Here is a 24178-nt window from a genome sequence, read left to right as displayed (position 1 = left end):
AATCTAGAAATAGAGTATATTCTAGAATTCTGGAATATTCTTGAATTTAAAAAAAAAAACTGATGAACATTCTAGAATTATACAAAAAAAAGTATAAATAGCTGATATTTGAACCATGCTGTTATTAATTATCTTCATGATGAACAGTTTGTTTTTATTGTTTGACCATAATAAAGTTAAGTTTTAATTGCTTGCAGAAACGTCCACTTATTAGTCATGGAATCAGAAGATTTTGCTGAGGATAAGCTGGATTTGTGCACCATCAGTCATATGGATAATTCTAAATGTCATGTGCTATTCTATACACACAAAACTGGGTTAAAATTATTTATAGAATTTGAAGAACAACAGCTGATAGGTAGTTGTTGTGGATTAAAACTGGGTGAAGAAGACACAATTTGTCTACATCATGAAGCTTTGCTTTTGACAAAATTTGAATTTTTGTAGCTTTCATGTTGCAATTCTTTCCAGAAGAAAAATCATATGGTTAAAAAAGTTTACAACCAATTGATTTGTCAATGGCAGACTACCTAAAAGACCTAACAAAGGTAGACATAAAACCAGGCCAGAAACTCTGCCCATCATGCCAAAAAGCAGGAACATAAACTTAGCATTAGCATTAGTAGAGGCATTTGATGCAAGAAAGCAAGCTTATGCAGCATCAGCCAAAAAAAAAAACCCACTTCCACTTCACCCCTCTGTTCATTCAAAATACCTGTCCAGCTGAGCCTTAAACTTATTTAGGCTATCAACCTCCACCACAAGGGATGGAAGGCTGTTCCACCAACCAACCACCCGCTGGCTAAAGGCAAATTTCCGCACGTCTATCCTACATCTGTCTTTCCTCAATTGGAATTTATGCCCTCTCAGGTGATTTTTCTGAGCTAGAGGAAGAATCCCATCAGCATTGAGCATGCTTAAACCATTCAAGGCTTTATACATCTCTATCAGATCACCTCGCTGGTGCCTAGTCTCCAGACACCGTAATTTGCAAAACTTAAGCCTTTCTTCGTAAGAGCACCCCTTTGTTCCATTCACTAATCTTGTTGCCCTTCTCTGTACTCGTTCCAGCAGCTCTACATCCTTCTTGAAATGAGGCCTCCAGACCTGTATACAGTACTCTAGGTGTGGCCTGACCATTGCCTTATACAATGGAATAATCACCTCCTTATCCCTGCTGGAAAAATTCCTGTATATCATTGACAATACTCCATGAGCTACTCTTGCAGCCCGTCTGCACTGCTCAGAGAACTTCATATCTGCCTGCACAACCACCCCCAAGTCCCTTTCATTCTCTACCACTGTCAGTGTAGTACCACAGAGTTGATACGTTGCTCTGGGGTTGCTGTTTCCCATGTGTAGTACTTTACATTTGTCAATGTTAAACTTCATTTGCCACCTCTCAGCCCATCTGCTCAACCTTTCCAGATCCTGTTGCAGCAGCATAGTGTCAGTAGTGTCCTTGACAACCCTGCCAACCTTTGTATCATCTGCAAACTTGGACATTAAGCTTGATATACCATCATCAATATCATTTATAAATACAGAAAACAATAATGGACCCAACACTGAGCCCTGAGGGACTCCACTAATAACATTAGTCCACAATGAGCAGTGTCCATTGATTACCACTCTCTGTCTTCTCCCCCTCAACCACCCCTTTATCCATAGCAGCAATTTGCCTCCAGTGTCACACTGCTCCAATTTGTGTAGCAGTCTTCCATGTGCAACAGTATCAAAAGCCTTTCTAAGATCCAAGTATATAATATCAAAGTTATTCCCTGCATCCAGTTCTTTTGTGACTGCATCATAGTATCCAATCAAGTTGGTCAGGCAAGACTTCCCCTTAACAAAACCATGCTGTGTCCGAGCTATAACTGAAGTCTTGTCTAGATGATCCTGAAGTGCTTCTTTAACCAGTGCCTCCATTAATTTTCCTGGAACAGAAGTTAAGCTCACAGGTCTATAATTACTTGTGTCAGCCTTTGATCCTCCTTTGTGAATTGGGGTCACATTTGCACATTTCCAGTCTATGGGTACCTCCCCTGAGTCCAAGGAAGCTCTCATAATTATGGCTAAGGGTTTGCTTACTTCCTTTGCTGCCTCCTTTAATATAACTGGATAGATCCCATCCACCCCGGGTGCCTTTCTTGTGTTTATCTTCAACAGTTTCTCCTCCACTTTACTCCCAGTTATTTCAAGATTCTGTAGCTTACTGCTAGAGTTGAATACACCTCTGGCATTCCCCTTGCTGAATAACTCCTCATGTGTGAATGTCGATGCAAAATATTCATTTAGTTTGTTAGCTACCTGAGCATGATCATCAACAGTTGACCCATCAATATCAAGTGGACCAATCTGATTCATCCCCTTCCTTCTAGAGTTTACATAAGTAAAGAACTCTTTGCTGTTTTTCTTTGCATCCCTTGCCAAGGATTTCTCGTAATCTGCCTTCGCCTGCCTAACCTCCTTTGTAACTTGGTTGCATATCAACTTGTATCTATCATAGGCTTCTGTGTCATGTGTTAATTTGTAAGTATCCCATGCATTTTTCTTCTCTGCCATATGCTTCATTAGTTCATCTGACATCCATTTTGGCCTAAACCTTGAACAATATTTCTTAGTTGGTATGTAAAGCCTAGTAGCTTCCAAGATAGGTTCTTTGAATGCTTCCCATTTTGAATTTGCTGTTGGTAACATCATCAGTTGGTCCCACTGTATAGAATTTAAATACTGTCTCAGTCCATCGTAGTTGCCTTTACGGAAGCAATAACCCTTCCCTTTACCCCTAATGGTAGTTACCTCTTTGAGTAAATCCCACTTCAGCACACTGTGATCACTGCCACCTAGTGGTTCATTTATCTGCAGATTCTTAATGCATGAAGAATCACTGCTGATAATCAAATCAAGAGTATTACTCCCTCTAGTTGCCTCCCGAACATGCTGATGTAGGAAACAATCATCCAATAAATCCACAAAAGCCCTGCTAGTGCGTGAGTAACCAGCCCCCAAATTCCAGTCAGTATCTGGGAAATTAAAATCTCCCATTATAAGACTCTCTGATTTACTGGCGCACTCTATTTCCCTGTACAGTTCCTTATTATACTCATCAGAGTCATTAGGCCTATAGCACACTCCTACTCTCAATTTTGATCTCCCAATGCTTATGTCACACCAAACTGACTCAACACTGCACTGTCCAGCGATGTCGACTGGCTTCACTTCCTTGGTTTTTATGTGTTTCTTAACTAATAGCATAACCCCTCCCCCCTTCCATAGACTTCATGGCGCCTCCGTAGCCAGGTGGGCAGGAGCGGCAGTGCGTAGCACACGCTTCTTGATTAGACCGGGGTTCGAGCCCGTAACCACCAAATATGGAGGATGCGGAAAGGTCAGAGGAATGACCACTGCATATCCTCGGAGCAATATGGCCTTAGTTGCTAATGCTCCTAAAAACCAAATAGTAACAATAAATAGACTTCATCTAGATCAGACCATGATGACAAAATGCATGTGACTGAAAGCTTGAACACAAGTTCAATGACTATTGGTATTTCTCCTCTGAAATTTCAGCTAATGACTAAGAGAGACTAACAAGGCTATGCCAAAAGGAAGGCAAGTCAAGTACAAGATGTAATTGCCAGTAAAATTGCATCTATTGGTGTCTTGGATCCAAATGACATCATGGAGCCAAGTGCAAGTCATCCGTGTGGAAATTGTTTAGATTACAATGAGCTGCTGAAAGAATTGAAAGAAAGTTGATTTTATCAAGTCATTCAGAAAATCTTCAAATATTAACACTAGCTACAATTAGTTGGTCCATAAAGAAAACAATGGAAGAGTCTGGTATCTCAGAAAGAATGGTCAAGAAAGCTAGAAAACTTAAAGCAGAAGAAGGAATCATGGCCATACCTGGAAAAAAGCAAGGAAAAAGCTTTCTGAGCAAGTAAAGTAAAAGGTGATGGAATTTTTTGAAGATGATGAATTTAGTCGGATATGCCCTCTGGAAAGAAAGATTACATTTCCATTAGAAATACACAGATGGAATAAAAATGGAAATGCAGAAGCGACTACTACTCAGTAACTTAAGGAAATGTTTATAACTTATTGAGATAGTAATGGATCTGACATTGGATTTTCTAAATTTTGTGAACCTAGACTCAAGTGGTGTGTCACAGTTGGTGCACCAGGAACACATTCTGTATGTATATGCACAATCCATCAAAATATCAAGTTAATGCTAGCAGCAAGTCCTGTTGAATGTGATTACAAGGTTCTCATGGGTAAAACAGTCTGTGATTTGGAGTCAAAAGATTGTGTGCTTCATTGATGTGAAAAATGTCCAAGAATAGATAAATTTAAAAAGTTTCTAGAGAATATTTTTGAAAACAATGAATCATAAGATATTTTTGAATTCAAGCAGTGGATACACACTGACAGAGATACACTGGATACACTTAACAACAGAAGATTCTATTGAAGAGTTGAGTACAGAGATATTTAATCTTTCCTGTGTCATCACTACATTGATAAACATCAAAGCTACCATTTGAAGTCAACAAAGGAAAGCCTAATGACAGGAGAATTGGTCATCTTGATGGATTTTGCAGAAAATTATTCATTTGTTGTGCAAGATGCTGGTCAAGGATTCCACTGGAAGAATAGCCAGGCTACATTGCATTCATTTGTCATTTATTACAAGGATGTTGAACTTCAGAATATAAGTTTCTGGCCGACCAGGCTAGCCGGGTGGGTAAAGTGCCTGCCTAGCAACCCAAAGGTCGTGGGTTCGAATCCCGCTTTGGGCTTGGATCACAGTACTGCAAAAACCTTGGGAGGTGCATTGTGAACACAGAAACCGATGCGCCAACAACTAACTAAAACAAAACAAAAACAAAAAACATAAGTTTCTGCATAATCAGTGACTGCCTTCGACATGACACAATTGCAGTGCATGTTTTTCTAACCAACTTGAATATTTGAAGAGTTTCATGACAGAAATCAGGCATATTACTACTTCAGTGATGGTTCTGCAGCTCAATACAAGAATTTTATTAACGTGTGTCATCATCAGAAGGATTTTGATATCAGTGCTGAATGGAATTTCTTTGGCACTAGCAATGGCAAGCCACCATGTGATGGAATTGGTGCGAACAATAAACGATTGGCAGCATGTGCAAGTCTCCAGTGCCCAATTGAAAACCAAATCCCGACACCAAGAAACATGTTTGAATTTTGTGACAAGCATGTGACTGGAATAAAATTCTGTTTTGTTTCTAAAGAGGAAATTGAGCAAGTAAGGCCACTTCAAGAGAAAAGATTCATAGACTGTCATACTATTGCTGGAACAAGAGAAAATCATCACTTCATTCCTATTGATGCAAGACAGATTCGTGTTTGCAGAGTATCAAATGACACACCATCATTTGTAACTCATGTAGATCAGACTAGTGAAACTGATATTCAATATGTGCCAATTGTTAATTTACAACCTGGCCAATACATTGACTGTATTTATGAGAATAATTGGTGGATTGGAAATATTTGTGAAATTTCATTTGAAGAACATGATGTATTGGTAAATTTCATGCATCCTCGTGGAGCAACTCACTCATTTCACTGGCCTGCTAGACAAGATGTCTGCTGGATTCCTGAACAACAAATTATTGCCAATCTTCCAACTCCAAAAACAACAACAACGGGATGACAATATAGCTTGCCTGAAGTAGTAACATCAACCATCAATGAAAAATTCCAGTCCATTACGAAGCAGTGATTCAATATCTTCACACTCACTTGCTTATTTCAAATTGTATTGTGTTTTAAATAAATTTTGTTGTAGTTATAACTTCTTTCAAGTTTAGAAACCAATAGAACATCATCTTTATGCTTGGAATCCTGAATAAAGACCAGGCTTGGGAACTTGCACTAAAGAAACCCATGCAATTTCTTTTCTTGCCATTTGCACCCCATTGTAAAAAATACAGATCTTTTTGTGCATTGGCAATATTATCCTTTCTCCTTAAACCAAAGGGCAGAGTAATTGCAGAAAATTTCACTCTTGTAAATGCAATAGTTCCGTCCTTATTGAGATGTGAAACTTCACCATCAAATAAGTATGCAAATATTATGTGAAAATATAAAATGTTTAAGGCCATTTTTTAGGCCTCAAGTAGCAAGACACACGACTGAAAAGCCATGATTCTTGTTGCTTAAAACATGCTATTTCCATTTGTGGCAAAAACGAGAGAATTGAAGGTGTTCCACATTAAGATATTTGCCCCTTAAGATAGGTCAAATTTGAAAGTAAAATTTTGAGTCAATCTTTGAAGGAAAATATCTCAGCCAGAAAACAAGTATAAGAGCTCATATTTAGTTAGGCTGAATTCATGCAGATGTTAAATGGAATGATGCCCAAAGAAGGTACCAAAGGTTTTTATTTCAAAGTTATGACTTTCAAAAGTCTTGCTTAAACTTGTTGCGACAAATTTCTGGTGCCAGTTTTAGACTGCATTGTAAAAAATGTGAAGGTTTTTGAGCCTGGACACCAAAAGTTTTACATTCTCTGCCAAAAGTTAACTAGGTATGCCAAATATCAGAGCACTACCTCTCAATGTTGTGCAACAGTAACACTTAAAACTTAAAAAATTTTTTGTGATTTGCTACGCTTAACACAAGTGACCTCCACAAAAAGGTGCTGGTGCCTCAAGCATACTATATTTTGAACTGAATTTTTGCACAGCTTCTTTGGAAACCTGTTTAAACATTTACACCAAGTTTCAAAAAAATTGAAGTTGGTCGAGTAGGGACCATCTTCAAAATTAGGCCACTTGACATGGAATCACCCACTGATGAAGTTATTCTTATTGAATTATGTGACTATATGATTCAGCAGTATTGTGTAATATGAGTTATTTGGATTCAGTTAATTTATTTTTTTTTTTTGGTCCCGTAAGTGCTTTGTTGAAACAGTATTCTGTTTTTCTTAAACAATTCGGTGATAAATTTCTAGAACAGAAAAACAACATTGTTTTTAATAGAAAAAAACATTCATATCAAAATTATAAAATGATTTTTATTATGAATTTGTTCTTGCACAACAGATAGTCATCCAGATGTTCTGTCATCAAGTTTTAGAGCATTTGTGCTGGCACATTTTTGAAAAAGATTAAATGTTTGGCGTGACAAGTGACATTTTACCTCATGATAAAATGTGCTTTCCCAAATATTTGTTTGTTAAGGCAATTTTTGGCAGAATTGAAAGAGCTACCATATTTTCTTGATATCCTCCCATCTGACCTCTTTTATTCTAAAAATTTAATCTCCCAAAGGGATTTCATTTGAATCATAGATAATGGATCTGTGATTAAGGATATAATACAGGACCATCTCAATAGCAATGGTATCTTTAATGAATCACAGCATGGATTTGTGAAGGGAAAGTCTTGCCTGACCAGTCTGGTTAATTATTATGATAAAGTTTAAAAAACAGTTGGAAGAGAAATAACTTTGACCTTATTTATCTTTACTTCAGCAGATCTTTTGATATGGTTTTTCCTGAAAGGCTGTTATATAAACTGGAAAAAATTAGGATTAATGACAAGATCCTTTGTTTGGATCAAGGGTTTAGCTAAAAGATAGCAGATGGGCATACCTCATGGTGGACTGTATGATTGTGTTCGCTGTTGACATTGACAAATCTAAATTCTGCGCGATACTTGTTCGTTTTATCATTTTCATGCATCCTTACTATTTTGATTTTCTGATCCAAATCGATCACTTTCCTTTTCTTGGTAGATTTTCTAGTACCGCTGTCACTTATTCTCTTTGGTGGCACCATAATAAAGGTCAAAATGAAGTTTTCTTTAAAGAACAGGGTTCAGTTACAAGAGATGCTGTCACACCTTACAACATGCACATGAAGCACTCGCTACACTGTGATAGTTTGATGCAAAGTTGTTGAAAATGGTAGGACAACGTGGATTTTAACTTCACCACAATAGTCTGACGTGTGACAAATATTACATACAAAATGCAAACAAAAGCTCCCACTTCGCTCTCAAACAAAACTTAACTGATTTTACAATACAGAAAGAAAGGAAGGAAGGAAAGTATGTAGAGACGCTAGAGTGTAATTCTTCGAAGAAATAGCCAATGGGATGGAGTCCATGTGGCTTGAATGCTGTTGAACTATGTTGAAGTACTTCAGAGAAATACTTCAACATAGTTCAACTGGCTGAAACACATGTTGTTGAATATTACTTTAGAATTTTTAAAGCAAAAAATGAAATGTTAACTCTAGTTATTTACCTAGATTCTAGTTACGCCACAGGTATCCAGTATAGTTTGTATTGGAATAAAAATAAAAACTTATTGTTCCTTCATTCGACTTCACTCTTAAAAATTATACAAAAAGCATCTTTATAATTTTACCAAAAAAATTTACATAAGTGTGAAGTTATGTAAGTCAGGGACTAACTGTATTGTGTTCAGGTTTAGATGTAGGTGGAAAAATTTGGTAACTAGACATCTTGGGGTGCAGAGGGTGTGATCTGTTAGAATTAAAAAAAAAATCCCTGAAGGGAATAAGTAGAATAAATGAGAGAGGTGTATTTTCACTGGTAGAAGACAGAAGAACCAGGGGTCACAAATATAACTTTGTGGAGTAACCAGAAGGATGGAGCTCATGAAGTTTACTTTCAGGCAGCAATCATTGGAATAAATTGGCCTTCACAGTGGTTGAGATGTAGTGTCTGGCTAAGTTTGAAGCATAATTGAATAGGCACGTTTTGATGATAAGAAAGGTATGAGCAATAGAGAATTTGTTTTTCTCTTTTTTTTTTTTTTTTTTTTTTGTCAAAAAAAGTTCATTTCCTTGCATCATTTAGCCATTATAATAGTGTTAATTATCAACAAAGAGAGAAAATTTATATATGAAAGCTGTGGTGTATTTCTTTCTATATTTATTTTAATCAATGTCTTTTAATTAAATTTAGTTTTAATTCTAAAGGGGAAAAAATCCTTTGCTTGTGCATACAGACATTAAAGTATGGTTATCATTTTAAACTTCTTATTTAATGATACATAGTTAAAATTTAATTTTGACAATTTAAAAAGCTAACACGACTTGCTTAGAGGTAATTTTTTTTTTTTTTTAAATTTAATTTTTGCTTAGAAATAGAGGCCTCGTGTATTATTGTCATGCAGCCAATATTAATCCACATTAATCAGTTATCAGTTTATATTAACAGAATTATAAAACAAATTGTTTATGTGCATGTACATGCTTATAATTAGATTGAATTGTCAACCTAATTTAGTTATTTTGGACAAAATGGCAACCACAGTTTACCCAATAATTTTTTACATTTTCTTACTCAGTAATGCATTGTTTCATGTTTTGTTTGTAGTGTACTGTCTAAGTTGATAATTGGCATTGTTTAAATTGTATCTTTATGTAACTTAATTATAAGCCCAAGGATTGGAGATCTGTAGCAAATGCTTAAAAAAACGGTACTCACCTTGTATAAATCTGCAATAAATTTTTTGGTAGATGGTGGCTAAATTTAGGTTGGAAGAAGCATTAAAAAGAACTAAGGCAGAGAATGGGGGAAAAATATTTTAAACAGATTTTAAAATGAGTGCAAGGAAGTAGAAGTGCAGATCTCCAATCCTTGGTTGTCATAAAAAGGTTGAAGGACGCGAATTAAAAAATGAAAAAAAAAAAAGAGAAGTCCGGTGGTGCCAATAGTTGTTACGAGGGCCTTTCGTTGAATAAACCGTCATCAGTTGGCAAATGGAAGAGAAGTGAGGGCATGTTGTATTTAAAGTTTATCTATACTCTCGTGATGCTCTTTTTGACACGTGGGAACTTTAGCCGCGAGAGGTTCCAAGCCGGTGAGAGGTTGAAGGGAAGTTTAGCATTAATAATGTTGAGATCGGAATGGTGTCAGTACCATTCGATGGTGAGGGCTTCATACTGAAGAATTCTTTAGCTCGATCGAAGTTTAATAATAGTGAAGGCAGAGTCAACAAGGGGGGTGTGGTTGTGGGTTTGAGCATGGGTTGTTAACTCAGTGCAGGACTGACTTGTCCTGAAACTGTTGAAGTGGTAGTATGTGCGGGTATTGGAAGTTGTGGAGGAACCGAATTTGGTGGTAGTGCTGCCGATGTAACAGGTGTCGCAGTTTGGTTGGCATCTTATGAGATATATTATATTATTGATGGGATATTTGTGTGTATCTTTATAAGAATTAAATAGGGAATAGTTAATTGTAAGTAGAGGAGGTGAGGGAGATGTCTGTATCTTTGAATGTACGTCGGAATTGTGCTGCGAGTTCACTATGGTAAGGGAGAACTATGCGAGTATTTGTCTTGTTACTGTGTCTGGTGGGGTTATTAATACTGTTTTTAATGGTAGATATCGTGTGTTGGATGAGTTAAGGGGGGGTAGCTCCTGGCTATGAATTTATCAGTAAGTTATTGAAGTTTATTGTGTAGATCGTTTTGTGAAGAGCTGAATTTGATAGCGTTGTAGATTTGGTTGTGTAGGACGGCTTTTTACCCCCCTCAACTCATCCAACACACGATATCCACCGTTAAAAACAGTATTAATAACCCCAACAGACACAGTAACAAGACAAATACTCGCATAGTTCTCCCTTACCATAGTGAACTCGCAGCACAATTCCGACGTACATTCAAAGATACAGACATCTCCCTCACCTTCTCTACTTACAATTAACTATTCCCTATTTAATTCTTATAAAGATACACACAAATATCCCATCAATAATATAATATATCTCATAAGATGCCAACCAAACTGCGACACCTGTTACATCGGCAGCACTACCACCAAATTCGGTTCCTCCACAACTTCCAATACCCGCACATACTACCACTTCAACAGTTTCAGGACAAGTCAGTCCTGCACTGAGTTAACAACCCATGCTCAAACCCACAACCACACCCCCCTTGTTGACTCTGCCTTCACTATTATTAAACTTCGATCGAGCTAAAGAATTCTTCAGTATGAAGCCCTCACCATCGAATGGTACTGACACCATTCCGATCTCAACATTATTAATGCTAAACTTCCCTTCAACCTCTCACCGGCTTGGAACCTCTCGCGGCTAAAGTTCCCACGTGTCAAAAAGAGCATCACGAGAGTATAGATAAACTTTAAATACAACATGCCCTCACTTCTCTTCCATTTGCCAACTGATGACGGTTTATTCAACGAAAGGCCCTCGTAACAACTATTGGCACCACCGGACTTCTCTTTTTTTTTTTTTTTTTCATTTTTTAATTCGCGTCCTTCAACCTTTTTATGACAACCAAGGATTGGAGATCTGCACTTCTACTTCCTTGCACTCATTTTAAAATCTGTTTAAAATATTTTTCCCCCATTCTCTGCCTTAGTTCTTTTTAATGCTTCTTCCAACCTAAATTTAGCCACCATCTACCAATAAATTTATTGCAGATTTATACAAGGTGAGTACCGTTTTTTATAAGCCCTGTTCAATATGAATCGTAAGCGTAGTCCCATTGCTTCATGCAAAATAATTGCCATTGTTCACTTACATAAACAGTGCCAAAATGCACAGTTTAGATAGTTGAGCAGTGCATTGTTCAGGACTAAAAAGGGACTGATAAATATTACAAGGATAGGATGGAGGGGTTCAATACATGGTTATATATTTTAGCTGACTACCATTTTGTAAAAGAATTGTGGCAGGAAAATTTTCTACAGTGGTAAATTACTGGGTTGAAGGACTGCTTAGCCAACTATAGTTTGATTATATGATCCGTGATTGGAATATGCTCCATCATACTGATTGTTATATTAACTTGCCTATATGTGTGTGTGTGTGGGGGGGGGGGAAATCAGTCCTCAGAAAATGATGAAAATAAAGGTAATAATCTAAATTATGATATTGTCATATTTCTTGTTCTGAATGAATTGAATGAAAGTCTTGAGATAAATTTGACTTCTGACTTATAATCTTTTTATTACAAATATGTTATATTTGAAAAATTTCAGATTTCAAAATAGAAAAGCTATGGATGACATAGAACTGAAGAATATTGAACCACATCATCCTTTAATTCGTTCTCTTTCCAGTGGTGGATCATATTCACAGGTGAGAAATAAATTTTTGCTGATGTGTAATCACCATCATCTGATGCATATTCCATTTATGAATCTTTTGCTTATCTGCTGTATTGGCTTTCTAAGCTTACTCTAGTAATTCCTGTAATGTCTTTATAAGCTTACTGTGGTCATTCTTGTAGGAACATTTTCGCTGTCTGTGGTAATTCAGTGTTTCTGGTAATGTTACTGTAGTGATCATTACAGTTCAAGTGGACCAGATTTTAAATTCATTATTAGAAAATTCTAAATGTGGGTATCCTGGCTTAATCAATAAACTTATGGCTATAGAACTTGGGATTTTACTGAATGGTCGTAATATTTCTGTAACAGTTCTGTTCAGTTGAGTAATGATTCTGCCACTTTTCAGGGAAAACCAAACAAAATCGTTACTCAAAATGTACCATAATAGTCTACTCCTATTTGGTAGTTGAACTTGGTTATAACATTCTCAGTGATGTCTTGTTATGTACTGTAATATTCTTTCACTATTCAGTATGACTCGGTTATATAATATTCTCGCTTAAGTGATATTTTATCGTGTAACTTAATATTCGATCACTATTCAGTATTTGAACTTGGTTATAACATCCTCAGCTTACTTGATGTCTCATCAAGTCAGACATGTTTTGTACCTAGTACAGTGTTTCCCAAATGGGGTTCTGTGAGGTAAAATTAAGGATTCCGCCAAAAAATAAAAAAATTTACATGTTAAAAGTAAAAAATATTGTTGGTACGTTTCTATCTGGGGGACGAGACAATATTTGGGTCAGGTCACTTACTGCACAGCTTGCATACTAAACTGCCTTTGCAATTGTAATGCAGAACCTGTGCATTACATCGACTGTATACTACCGCACCTACCTACCTAAATACTAGGAAACGAAGCGCAGATGCCTGTGATTGGTTATGCGCAGTGTTTGGATCTGTATTTTGCATGGTGGTAAACCGTCCTCAGGGTCAGTAAATGTAGATGTAACTTGTATAAATCTGTTCGATATTTTTGTCAATCTGTGCATTTAAATCATCTGCTTTGTAAAAAAGTTCAACGTTATATGCAAACTTTAAATTTTAAATTATTGACATTTAAATTCACCATGAATTTGGACAGTTGGTTAAAAGAAGGAACTTTAAATAAAAAAATTATTACTGCTTCAAATTGTTTGGCATTTACAGCAACTGAGAAAGAAGATACAGCAATAAATCAAGAAAACAGGTCCAAAGCAGTTGAATCTCTTGTTCCCGAATTTGCAGAGAAAAGGGAGAAGTCGAAGAAAAAGCAAGAAGCACCCAATTCTACCCAATCTTCTCAAACTGAGAAACGAAAATATGATGACAGCTATTTGTCATTTGGATTCACAAGCATTGGAAATGAACATCATCCTGAAGCACAATGCCTACTTTGCAAGAAAATATTGCCAAACAGTTCGTTAGCACCTGCTAAATTACATAGTCATTTTGAGCAAACCACTCTGAGTACAAAGATAAAGACATTGCCTATTTTAAGCGAAAGCTTGAGGAATGTGACAAGGCTGAACGATTCACGACAAAAAAAATTTAAAACTGAAAACGAAAACGCCACAGAGGCTTCTTACAGAGTGAATTATCGCATAGCACTCGCCGTAGAAGCACACACAATTGGAGAATCGCTAATAAAACCATGTGCAAAAGATAGTGTCGTGTATGTTAAGTGAGGAGTCATGTAAAAAAGTTGAAGCTGTGCCACTTTCCAAAAACACAGTTTCGCATCGTATTTGTGATCTTGCTGATGACATCCAGACAGAATTCATTTCTCAGCTGCGTCAATGTGATGGGTACTCACTGCAATTAGACGAGTCGACTGATGTTGCAGTTTTGCTGGTTTTTGTAAGATATAATTTTTAAAAGGGGATTGAAGAAGACTTGCTTCTATGCAAAAGTTTACAAACTCATACCACTGGTGAGAACATCTTTAACTGTATCCATAATTTTATGAACACACAGTATAAGTTGAGACAAATGTGTTGATGTGTGCAGTGATGGCACCAAAGCAATAGTCAGAAAAGTGGCAGGCACCGTGACACAAATAAAAAATGTAGCAAAAAACTGCATCAATAGTCAGTGTTCTTCACAGACATTCATTGGTAGCTAAAAATATTTCAATCACACTTAAAACTGTGCTAGACGAAGCGGTCCAGATTATTAATTTTATTAAAATTCGACCATTACAGTCACGATTATTTAAAATTATGTGTGAAGATATGGGTAATCACCACTTGGCCCTGCTTTTGCATCAAAAGCAGGGCCAAGAAGTCCCTGAAGTCCGGTGGCTATCACGAGATAAAGTCCTTGTTAGATTGTTTGAATTGCAACAAGAGTTGTTGGCATATTTTCTAGATCATAAATTTCGATTATCTGATCAATTAACAAACATTTCGTGATTATCCAAAATTGCATATCTTGCTGACATATTCACAAAATTAAATGAAGTATGTTTATCACTCCAAGGAAAAAATGTAAAAATTTTTAATGCAAGACAAAATATTTTCACTGTCTTGTAAGTTGCAATTTTGGATCTCAGCTGTGGAGCAAAATAATTTGGGCTCTTTTCCAACACTTAAGGATTTTCTTAAAGAATCCGAATTTGAACTTGAAGAAGAAATTCGCAGCAACATTGCAGATCATCTTCGCAATTTACACAAGTCTATTAATCAATATTTTCCATCCTTGAATGAAAAAAAATGACTGGATTCAAAATCCATTTGTACAAGATAAACCAGCCAGGTTTTCTGACATAGATTTTGAAAATCTGATCGATATTACTTCTGACAGTCAACTAGCACAAAAATTTAAAGAAGTTTCTCTTACTGCTTTTTGGGGCTATTTACACAAAGGATACCCTGAGTTGTTGCGGTGGACAATCAAGGTACTGCTGCCATTTGCCAGCACGTACTTGTGCGAAACTGGATTCTCGCTATACTATGGAACCAAAACGAAGTATCAAAACTGACTTGATGTGGCTCCAGACATGCGAATACAATTGTCAGCAATTAAACTGGATATAAGAAGAATTTGCCAAAAAAAGAAAATATTACACTCTGCTCATTAAAATATATGTTGATGTTTTTTGTATTTTTTTGTATAGTAATAATAATAAACAAAGAATCTGATACCATAATTATCATTTAATTAAGAGTAAAACCTTATCATTTTTTCCCCTGACAGGCACGTATACAGGGTGGCTGCATTTATTTATGGGACGTGAAAGAGGACAAAACGTGTAGTTGCCTTCCCCCTGGAAAAATGTAACTTTCAATTTAAAGGTATTTGACCTTGAACCAAGAAAATTTTTCACCTGTGCCGCATTTATTATTTTTTTTATGTGCTATGCTAAAAATATTTAAGCGGTTCTGTTATGTTGTACAAAATATAAAAGGGTTCCGTGACTAAATTTAATTGGGAAAAACGCTGACCTAGTAAATCCCACAGAAGAAAAATATTATTTTACCATGGTTACAACAAAGGGCCAGCCTTCTCTTACACCGAAATAGGAAAGACAGCACCGTAATTTTAGACACTTATTCAAATATTGTTTACAGCACCTTAATTTTAGACACTTATTCAAAGTGGATCAAAAAGTTCCAGGGCTGAATTTTTATTTAAGTAAATAAAATATTTACAGGTAATTGCACATTGAAATTTTTAACAATAATGATCTGGACACTTAATTTTTTCCTGCTAGTTATGTAATTGCAAAAGCACTTATTCAAAAATGCTTGTCCTTTTTTTTTTTTTTTTAAGTGTCTTTATTGTTTGTCATAGATGCCATGACATCAGCAGTTTATTGCAGAAAATCATTGTTCCTTTAAAGTTCTTCAGTTTAGTATTAAAATAAAAAATTCTTCAGTTTTTGGAAATCATGAAATTTATGACCAGAAAAGTAACAGTATTGGCTCTTGCTGTGGTTTCTGATGGAAAAATAGATATTTCAGATGGAACATCCTCTTTACTTGGATTTGGTTCTATCTGACTTCTTTGATTCTCAAGTATCACAACTTCACTGAAGGTGGGGAAGCACTGCAGACTGCTGGACTTTCCAAAGGGAGCAGTGTATAGTGGCAATAATAAATAAATGAGTAAATAGATACTAAGATAAACTAGTAGAAATGCTTCCATTCATGGCATAAGAAAATGGCTTCATGTAGTGCTCCCCACTTTGAGGGGAACTAAAACAAATAATTGGCAAATTCAATTTTAGCTTGATTATAAAGTTCAGTCTTTCTAGCTAGTCCTTGTGTACACATGACTTTTAAGGGAAGACAGAAAAATAAATAATAAATAAAATAATCGTGATCAAAACTTCAAGTTGTAGAAGTGGAATTAAGTTTCATGGTAAATGGACAGTTTTAACATAATATAAGGTAAACCAAAAAATATAAGGTAAACCAAAAATCAGGGTAGATACATATTAAAAAATATTAAATCAGAAAGCTAATTTTTCTTTTGTGTTATAGGAAGAAGTAAAGTTTTATATGCATTATGTTTAAATGACAACCCAGGATAAAATTCTGGTAAAACAAAAACTCGATTACAAACATTCAAAGTGTGATGCTCATATGAAGAGAAATTTGTCAGAGTCTAAGCCAGGCCTTGATGGGGTGTTAGGGATCTAGGTGCCACTGTGAAAAGTTAGTCTCTGAATGGGAGAGCAGATTGCAAAATATTCTAGAACATTATGCAGAAAACTTTCCCAAATCATGTGAAGAGTTGAAAATATCTACTCTACCTTGCTCATGGTTGTTAAATTCTTATAATGCTGACATCTGAAAGCAGCCACTGGTCAGATTCAAGCTTAATTAATGACCAATTTCAAATATAATACAATAACACATATGCCATCTTAAAAATGAGTTTTATTCATTAAAACACTTTAATCCAACATATAATATAACGTACTGCATACATTGTTTTGTTAGAAACGTTTGTCACTCAGTTTTTCTTATAGTCCACTTTTCTTTCTTTCTTAAGAAACCAGCATTAATCTTCTGTCATGGCAGTATTCAAAGAACTTTGGTATTGCTTTTCTATTGTGTATTATTCCTCTCAATCATTTCCATTCCCCAAATTTTGAGTAAAAAAAAAAATTGAGATGGAAATGAAGACAATGAATTTTCAAAGTCATTCAGCAACCTATATCCCTATAACATTGCAATAAAGTTGACACCAGAGATTCATAATTATCTTCCCTCCTTCCAAGAATTCCATGCACAACTGCTTTAAATGATTGCTAAGCTGCTAGCTCAGTATCCTGTAGCTTTGTTTTAAATACATCATCTTTGAGAAATTTGTTTATTTGATGCCCAGTGAAAATTCCTTCTTTCAGTTTTGAATCTGTCACATCGGGGAAACACTACCCATAGATAGCAGAATCCACTTCCTTCTTTATCCAGAGCCTTAACAAAATTCTTCATTATATGGAAAGATGAAAGAAGAACCTTTATTGGTTTTACCAGCAGAACATTTCTTCTTTGTTCCTCACTGTTGTATAGTATAATGTTTTCTTTTGCACAACTGTCCCACAAATACAGAACAGTAATTTGTTAAACCTCTCTATTGACCAGTGAGTAATCTAATTACCTTAAGATCACCACAGACATTTCAAGCAAAGTCATGACATCTTATTGCACTCAGGATTTTGGACATTGTTTCTTCATTGTGTTCCTTTCAAGCCCAACAGCATGAAGTAGAGGAAGTGATGGGAATGCATTTCCATTGTGCAACAAAACTCCTTTTAAACTTAATTTTGAAGCATTGGTAAATATATATGCCATCCATTAGGTTTGTGTTCAATGCCCAGTTTGTTCAGAAAACCACTGATATCTTTATAGAACCTATACTTTCTTCCATAACAAAATATTTTAGTAACTTTGACATTTTTGATTTGCTTTAATTTTAGCTAACTGTAATTGTTTTTTTAACTGTAATTTTCAAGTAACTGTAATTGTTTTAACGTAGATGCAAGGAATTTTCTTGCTTTTTAGATAAGTTTAAACCACAAACTAAGGCATTTCAACTCTTCTTGCTTAATTAAGTGCAGTGCATTTTAATTTTCTTGTTGGTAGGCCAAATCTGTTGAAGTGGATAGTCCAAGTCTGCAACACAAGAATCCTCACTATATTCGTCACTGCTTCCTTTATCCCATGATTTTGGTGGATCTGATGTCGGAAGGTCTTTGTTCTGTGGAACAGGCCTTATTGCAGATTTTATGTTAAGATATTTGATGCTATGCTTGCTTTTTACAAACATCCCTGATATTTTTGTCATGCAGAAATAGCAATTGTCAATGTGGTTGTGTAGTTCTTGTCACACCATATGAACAGCAAAAGACTTAATTTATCCAGTTAGCCAAATCTTCAGATTTGTGGTGCTGCAGGTAATATAGAATATATGTGGAGCCCAAGTTTTGACCTGATTACAAATCTTACAAAGTACAAATAATATTCACGTTTATTAATACTATAGAATTTCTTTTAAGATTATTACTATAATTAATACCACTCGTGTACCGTGTGAAAATTAATAATATAGTTTCTTAAGCTAATCACCTAAATTACTATACGATTTAAGGTGGTTTCAGGCATCTTACCAATACCCATCATCAGACTATGCAGTTGTGGGACAGAAAAATATAAAGGGTTAAAATTTGGCTATCACAGTTACATATATACAATTCCAGTAAGTTAATTAATTGTGGATAATAAGTCTAAAGTATTAAGTTTGAATTACCATTAATATTAAATTAAGTAAAACCGAATACATAAAGATTACATTCTTACCTGCTGTCAGATTCCTCTTGCCAATGCTCCCAGAAACCTGAAGTGCATACAGTCAAGGGGGTGCTGCCAGCTTTAAATTTATAGGTGAGGCATTAAGACCATTAGCCAATGGAATGTTGCCAACTTTTCTACCCTGGATCCGGTGGTTCTTGTGTAGTGGTGACCTTTGCTCTCATACTGTGAACATCAGAGTTGGGGGTCTGGAGGCAGTTGTATGTGGGCTGCTCCTCCAGATATCTGGACTACTTTCTTTACTTGGTTTTTCATTTCTTCTTCGATATTTTATCAAAAAGGTTGAAATATTGCAGGTTGAATTCAACTACCTGTTTTCTGTTGATTGCTGAGGCTCTGTACATTTTTATGAAGAAAGCTTCTTTAAATTTTCTCCTGTATTGGTTGTCAGTAGAAAGGATTCTGGTGTGCTATTGAAATCCCAAGTGTCACCACATTGGAATTGTATGATTCTCCTATGTATGTACCCCCACACCTACAGTTCATTTTATAGATAGGACCTCTAGGGTTGTAGGGGTTATTGGGCTGTTGTTTTAAGATCTGCTTGATTTATTTTTGGTAGTTATTGACGCACCAGCTTCTGTGGCCATAATGCACCTCCCAAGGTTTTTGCAGTGCTTTGATCCAAGCCCAAGGCGGGATTTGAATCCGCGGCCTTTGGGTTGCCAGGTAGGCACTTTGCCCACCCGGCTAGCCTGGTCGGCATCTGCTTGATGGAGACTGAACTGTTGAAAAAGGTGGAGATACAAAATTTCCTAGCTTCTTTTGCTATTTTAGTGCTGATAGTGTAGGTATGTAAGGTATGCATATGAAGGTTCTTCTGTCCCTGCTGAGTTTGGGTTATGCGATGGTCTTGGAATGTTTTCTGTGGCTTTGTTAATAATGTGAAGAAATCTGTTCTTCATGACAGTCCTAGTTATTGTTTATAGTTCCTGTTCAAGATTTTCTTTTTTTATAAATTCTGTAAATTTATAAACTGTAAATTTTGGTTGAATGACTTGAGAAATCAGATTTTTTTTTTTTTTTTTTTTTTTTTTTTGAGAAAGGATAGCAGGATTTGTAATTTAGGATGATCCCAGTATCTGTGGGATTCCTGTAAACTTCCTGTTTGGGGTGGTTTTTCTTATGAACAGGATGTCTAGGAAAGGAAGTTTGTTGTTGTTTCCTGTTTCTGTTTCTTTTTGAATTTGATTTTTTAATGGTGGTTGAGATCTTCAAAGAACTTTTGTAGGTTTTCTGTTCCATGTCCAGAATTTAGGTTTTATAGGTTGGTTTTCTAAAAATTCTTAAAATTTTGCTATAAATATTTCTGTCATGAGTGGAGATAGGGCATTTCCCATGCTGAGGCTAGCAATCTGCATAGACTCTTCCATTAAAAGTGAAGTAGGGTTTTCCTATGGAAATCAATGAGATCTAATATTTCTGAGGTTGGTAGAGGCTTCGGATATCCTAGGAGGATGTGTGTTTACTGCTTCAAGGAGGCATGTTTTGGCTTCTTGTGGTATGGTGGTGAACATGGAGTCCATGTTGAACGACACCAAGATATTGTCATTGTTGACTTCCACATTCTTAAGCCTGGAAATTAAATCTTGGTTGTTTTTTAATGATCTCTGGTTCTTTGGTACTATTCTGGAGAAAAGTTATGTTAACCATTTTGATATTTTCTGTCTGTGGTTGATGTCTACTGCTGGTAAGAGCTGGCAGGGAATCCTGGTTTATAGGCTTTTATATTTGCAAACAGGTACGGTGCTAGGAAGTGAATTGTGGGGGATGAGAGTTTAAAATTTAGGCACGTGTTCAGTGCGCTGTCTTCTGCTGTAAACCCATACCTAGCCACATCTCCATAAGAGTTTAAGGAACGTTCAGGACAATCAATCCAAAGATGTCATCCAGCTGCTACACAACACAGCTTACAAGATGATCTATAAGGAGACCAACAACCTAACCACCACTGAAAGAAAAGCCTTGAAAAACCTGAAGAAAGACAAAAATATCCAAATATCAAAAGCAGACAAAGGAAATACCATAGTCATTATCAACAAGAAAGAATACATAGAAAAAGTCCAATAGCTGCTAAAGGACATCAACACCTACAAAGCATTAAAAACAGTTCCCACCAGTGCCCTCAAGAAGAAAATCAAATGGAATCTGCAAACTATGCTTGACCATAAATACGTAGGTGAAGATCTCCACAAAATATTGAATCCTAACAGCTCAAGCACCGTATCTGTTTGCAAATATAAAAGCTGATAAACCAGGATTCCCTGCCAGATTACTATTATCAGCTGCAAACATCACCCCAGACAGAAAATATCAAAATGGTTAACAGTTAACATAACTCCTCTCCTGAATAGTATCAAAGATCATTAAAAACAGTCAAGATGTAATTTCCAGGTGTAAGAATGTGGAAGTCAACAATGATGATATCTTGGTGTCGTTCGACATGAACTCCATGTTCGCCACTATACCCCTGGAAGAAGCCAAAACATGCATCCTTGAAGCACTAGACAGCCACATCCTCCTAGGAGATCCAAAGCCTCTACCAATCTCAGAAATATTAGATCTCATTGATCTTTCCATAGGAAAACCCTACTTCACTTTCAATGGAGGAGTCTAAACACAGATTGTTGGCCTCAGCATGGGAAATGCCCTATCTCCACTCATGGTAGAAATATTTATGGCAAAATTTGAAAAGGAATTTTTAGAAAACCAACCAATAAAACCTAAATTCTGGAGCAGTTACGTCAAATATATTATAGCTATCTGGAATCTTGGAACAGAAAACCTACAAAATTTCTTTGAAGCTCTTAGCAACCACTACCAAAAAATCAAAATGGAAACAGGAAACAACACAAACTTCTTTTCCTAGACATCTTGTTCATAAGAAAAACCACCCTAAATGGAAGTTTACAGGAAGCTCACAGGTATAAGGTATGTTCGTGTCAGACGGCGCCTGGGATTTCTCCCATCTCCGCATATGTTCGCTGTATCGAGGACAGTACACTGTCAAGCCAGAGACTTGAAAGTGTGTGGGCCATGTCTGTGCAGTGTGATCTGTTGTGCCCATTGTTTGTCCAGCTTATTGGCCGCCAGGCCCCTGGTGGGTCCCGACGTTGCCCATACCTTGCCACGTGGAGGCTAACCGGGTGTCCAGAATCATGACGAGTTGCTCCGGCAGGTCCTGCCATCTAGTTTCCTGGGATTTAAGTGGCTAGGACCTAAAAAAAAATAATAAAAGAATAAAATAAAATAGTAATAAAAAAAAATATATATATATACCCAATCACTGCTAAAACAGCTACTGGGACAACAGAAAAAGCTAGAAAGAAAGAAATTAAATAAACTATTATAATAGCATATTAAAAATAAAATACGAAAAGAACCATTTTAAAAAAAAAATTCCTACCCAGGGGTATTACGGGACATACATAAAGGGCCTTAAATTAATAACAAAATGCATTAATCACAAAATGCACAATAAATAACAACATGGAAGCTAATACAAATAAGAATAACAGGCTGTACGGGTATCACAGCATAAATGGCACCCCGGGACCGAATATGACCACGCGGGACCCGTCTCTTCATAGCAATGGTCACTTAGCATACAATGCCGTCACACCACATGGGAGTAAAGAAGCAAATAACCAAAAATGTATAAACAATGAAAATATCGGGCTACACATGAAACAACTCAATTTCAAAAAATGCAACAGCAAACTCTGTAAAACCTGTCCCTACATGCACAGACACCATCTAAATTCTGAAGAAGCACCAACATTCTGTCACACCAAAAATGTAATCTACCTAATTACATGCGGGATATGTGGGATACAATACATCGGACAAACAAGTACAGAGCTCCACCTTCGTATGAACCTTCACAGATCACAAATAAACAGATTTGATGAAAACGCTGCAATAGACGCTCAAAACAGGACAGACAAATACAATAACGAAATCGAATACAGACACTTCAAAAAGCATGACTTCGCCAAAGTATCCATTGCCATTCTAACCATCATCGATAACAACACACAAAGAGGAATCATGGAAGATATGTTCATTCTTTTATATAAATCCCTATATCCCTATGGATTAAACAATCGATTCAATGGAAGGAACTTCGCATTCACCAGCCCAGAAACATGTACTTACAACATCTTCCAGATCAGCAAAAACTGGCAATATAACGGGATTAAAAACAGAAAATTACAGGAATACAACAAAAACAACAGCAAAATACCAATAAATATAAATGATTTCGAAAAACTATTAACAGAATGGGACACAAACCCCATAAACATCAAAAATATACACAACATACTTTTCTCTATTAAAATAAGCAAACTTAAAGCACTTAACAAAATATACCAAAGGCAAAAGACACAGAATATACACCTCAACAATATACTTGAAGATATATTTAAATTCAGAATAGGCATAAATTTTAACGAATGCAATAAAAAAGAGTACTGCATAATTAAATACCAAAACCGTTTCTACGACACAGTTAATATAAGTAATATCATAAATAATAACAAATGTTACCTACCCATCAAAAACACACAAATAAATATTAGATACAGATACACCAAGCCAATAGGACTAACCATCTGCAATTACAAAAACACCATTAATAATATGAATGAAGGAGAACAACCTTGTCACTGCCAGGAAAGTAGATATAAAAAATTCATCAATACACATTACAATCATATAGTAACAGGAGACCTCAATATCATCGAAGACAAAACACTAAGAGAAACAATGAAAAAGGGTACAAAATTCAGACCCAACACCCCAATTAGATTGGAAAACATTAAAAAATCAATATACACAGATCTGTTACAATTTGCATTCAAAATCGCATACAAAAACAATGAACCCATAGAATCATTCCAATGTTGGATAAACGCCAATACTGAAAACATACTAGACCGTTTCAAGGAAAACATAAAAAAAATCATATAAATAACAATCAATTAAATTTAAAAAATATCTACAATAAAATCAAAGAAATACAAAACAAATTTGTTATCACTAGAACCGACAAAGCAAACAATAATTTCAGTATCATTTGCAAAAGATTCTACATAGAAGTCATCAAAGAGGAATTGAATGACAATGAAACATACAAGTACATGGACTCCAATCCAAACAGCATCAGCAAAAAAGTATTGGCTATGCATAAAAA

General features: G+C 35.9%; 1 protein-coding gene across 1 annotated transcript in view; it reads left to right on the top strand.

The window, feature by feature from the left end:
• The window catches only part of LOC150087292 (protein NDRG3-like), a 206624-nt gene that overhangs the window by 14117 nt on the left and 168329 nt on the right, over positions 1-24178 (top strand). Inside the window, exon 2 of the mRNA XM_090371112.1 lies at positions 12047-12146. Within this exon, the coding sequence (XP_090227238.1) occupies positions 12066-12146 (81 nt within the window). The 5' untranslated portion in view covers positions 12047-12065. The remainder of the gene's footprint in view (positions 1-12046; positions 12147-24178) is intronic.

Source organism: Mastigoproctus giganteus, chromosome 4, assembly GCF_048544385.1.
Source record: "Mastigoproctus giganteus isolate SK-2022 chromosome 4, ASM4854438v1, whole genome shotgun sequence".
In the NCBI taxonomy this organism is placed as follows: Eukaryota; Metazoa; Arthropoda; class Arachnida; order Uropygi; family Thelyphonidae; genus Mastigoproctus; species Mastigoproctus giganteus.
The sequence above is the reverse complement of the archived record's forward strand: the minus strand, read 5'-3'. Positions and strand labels throughout refer to the sequence as shown.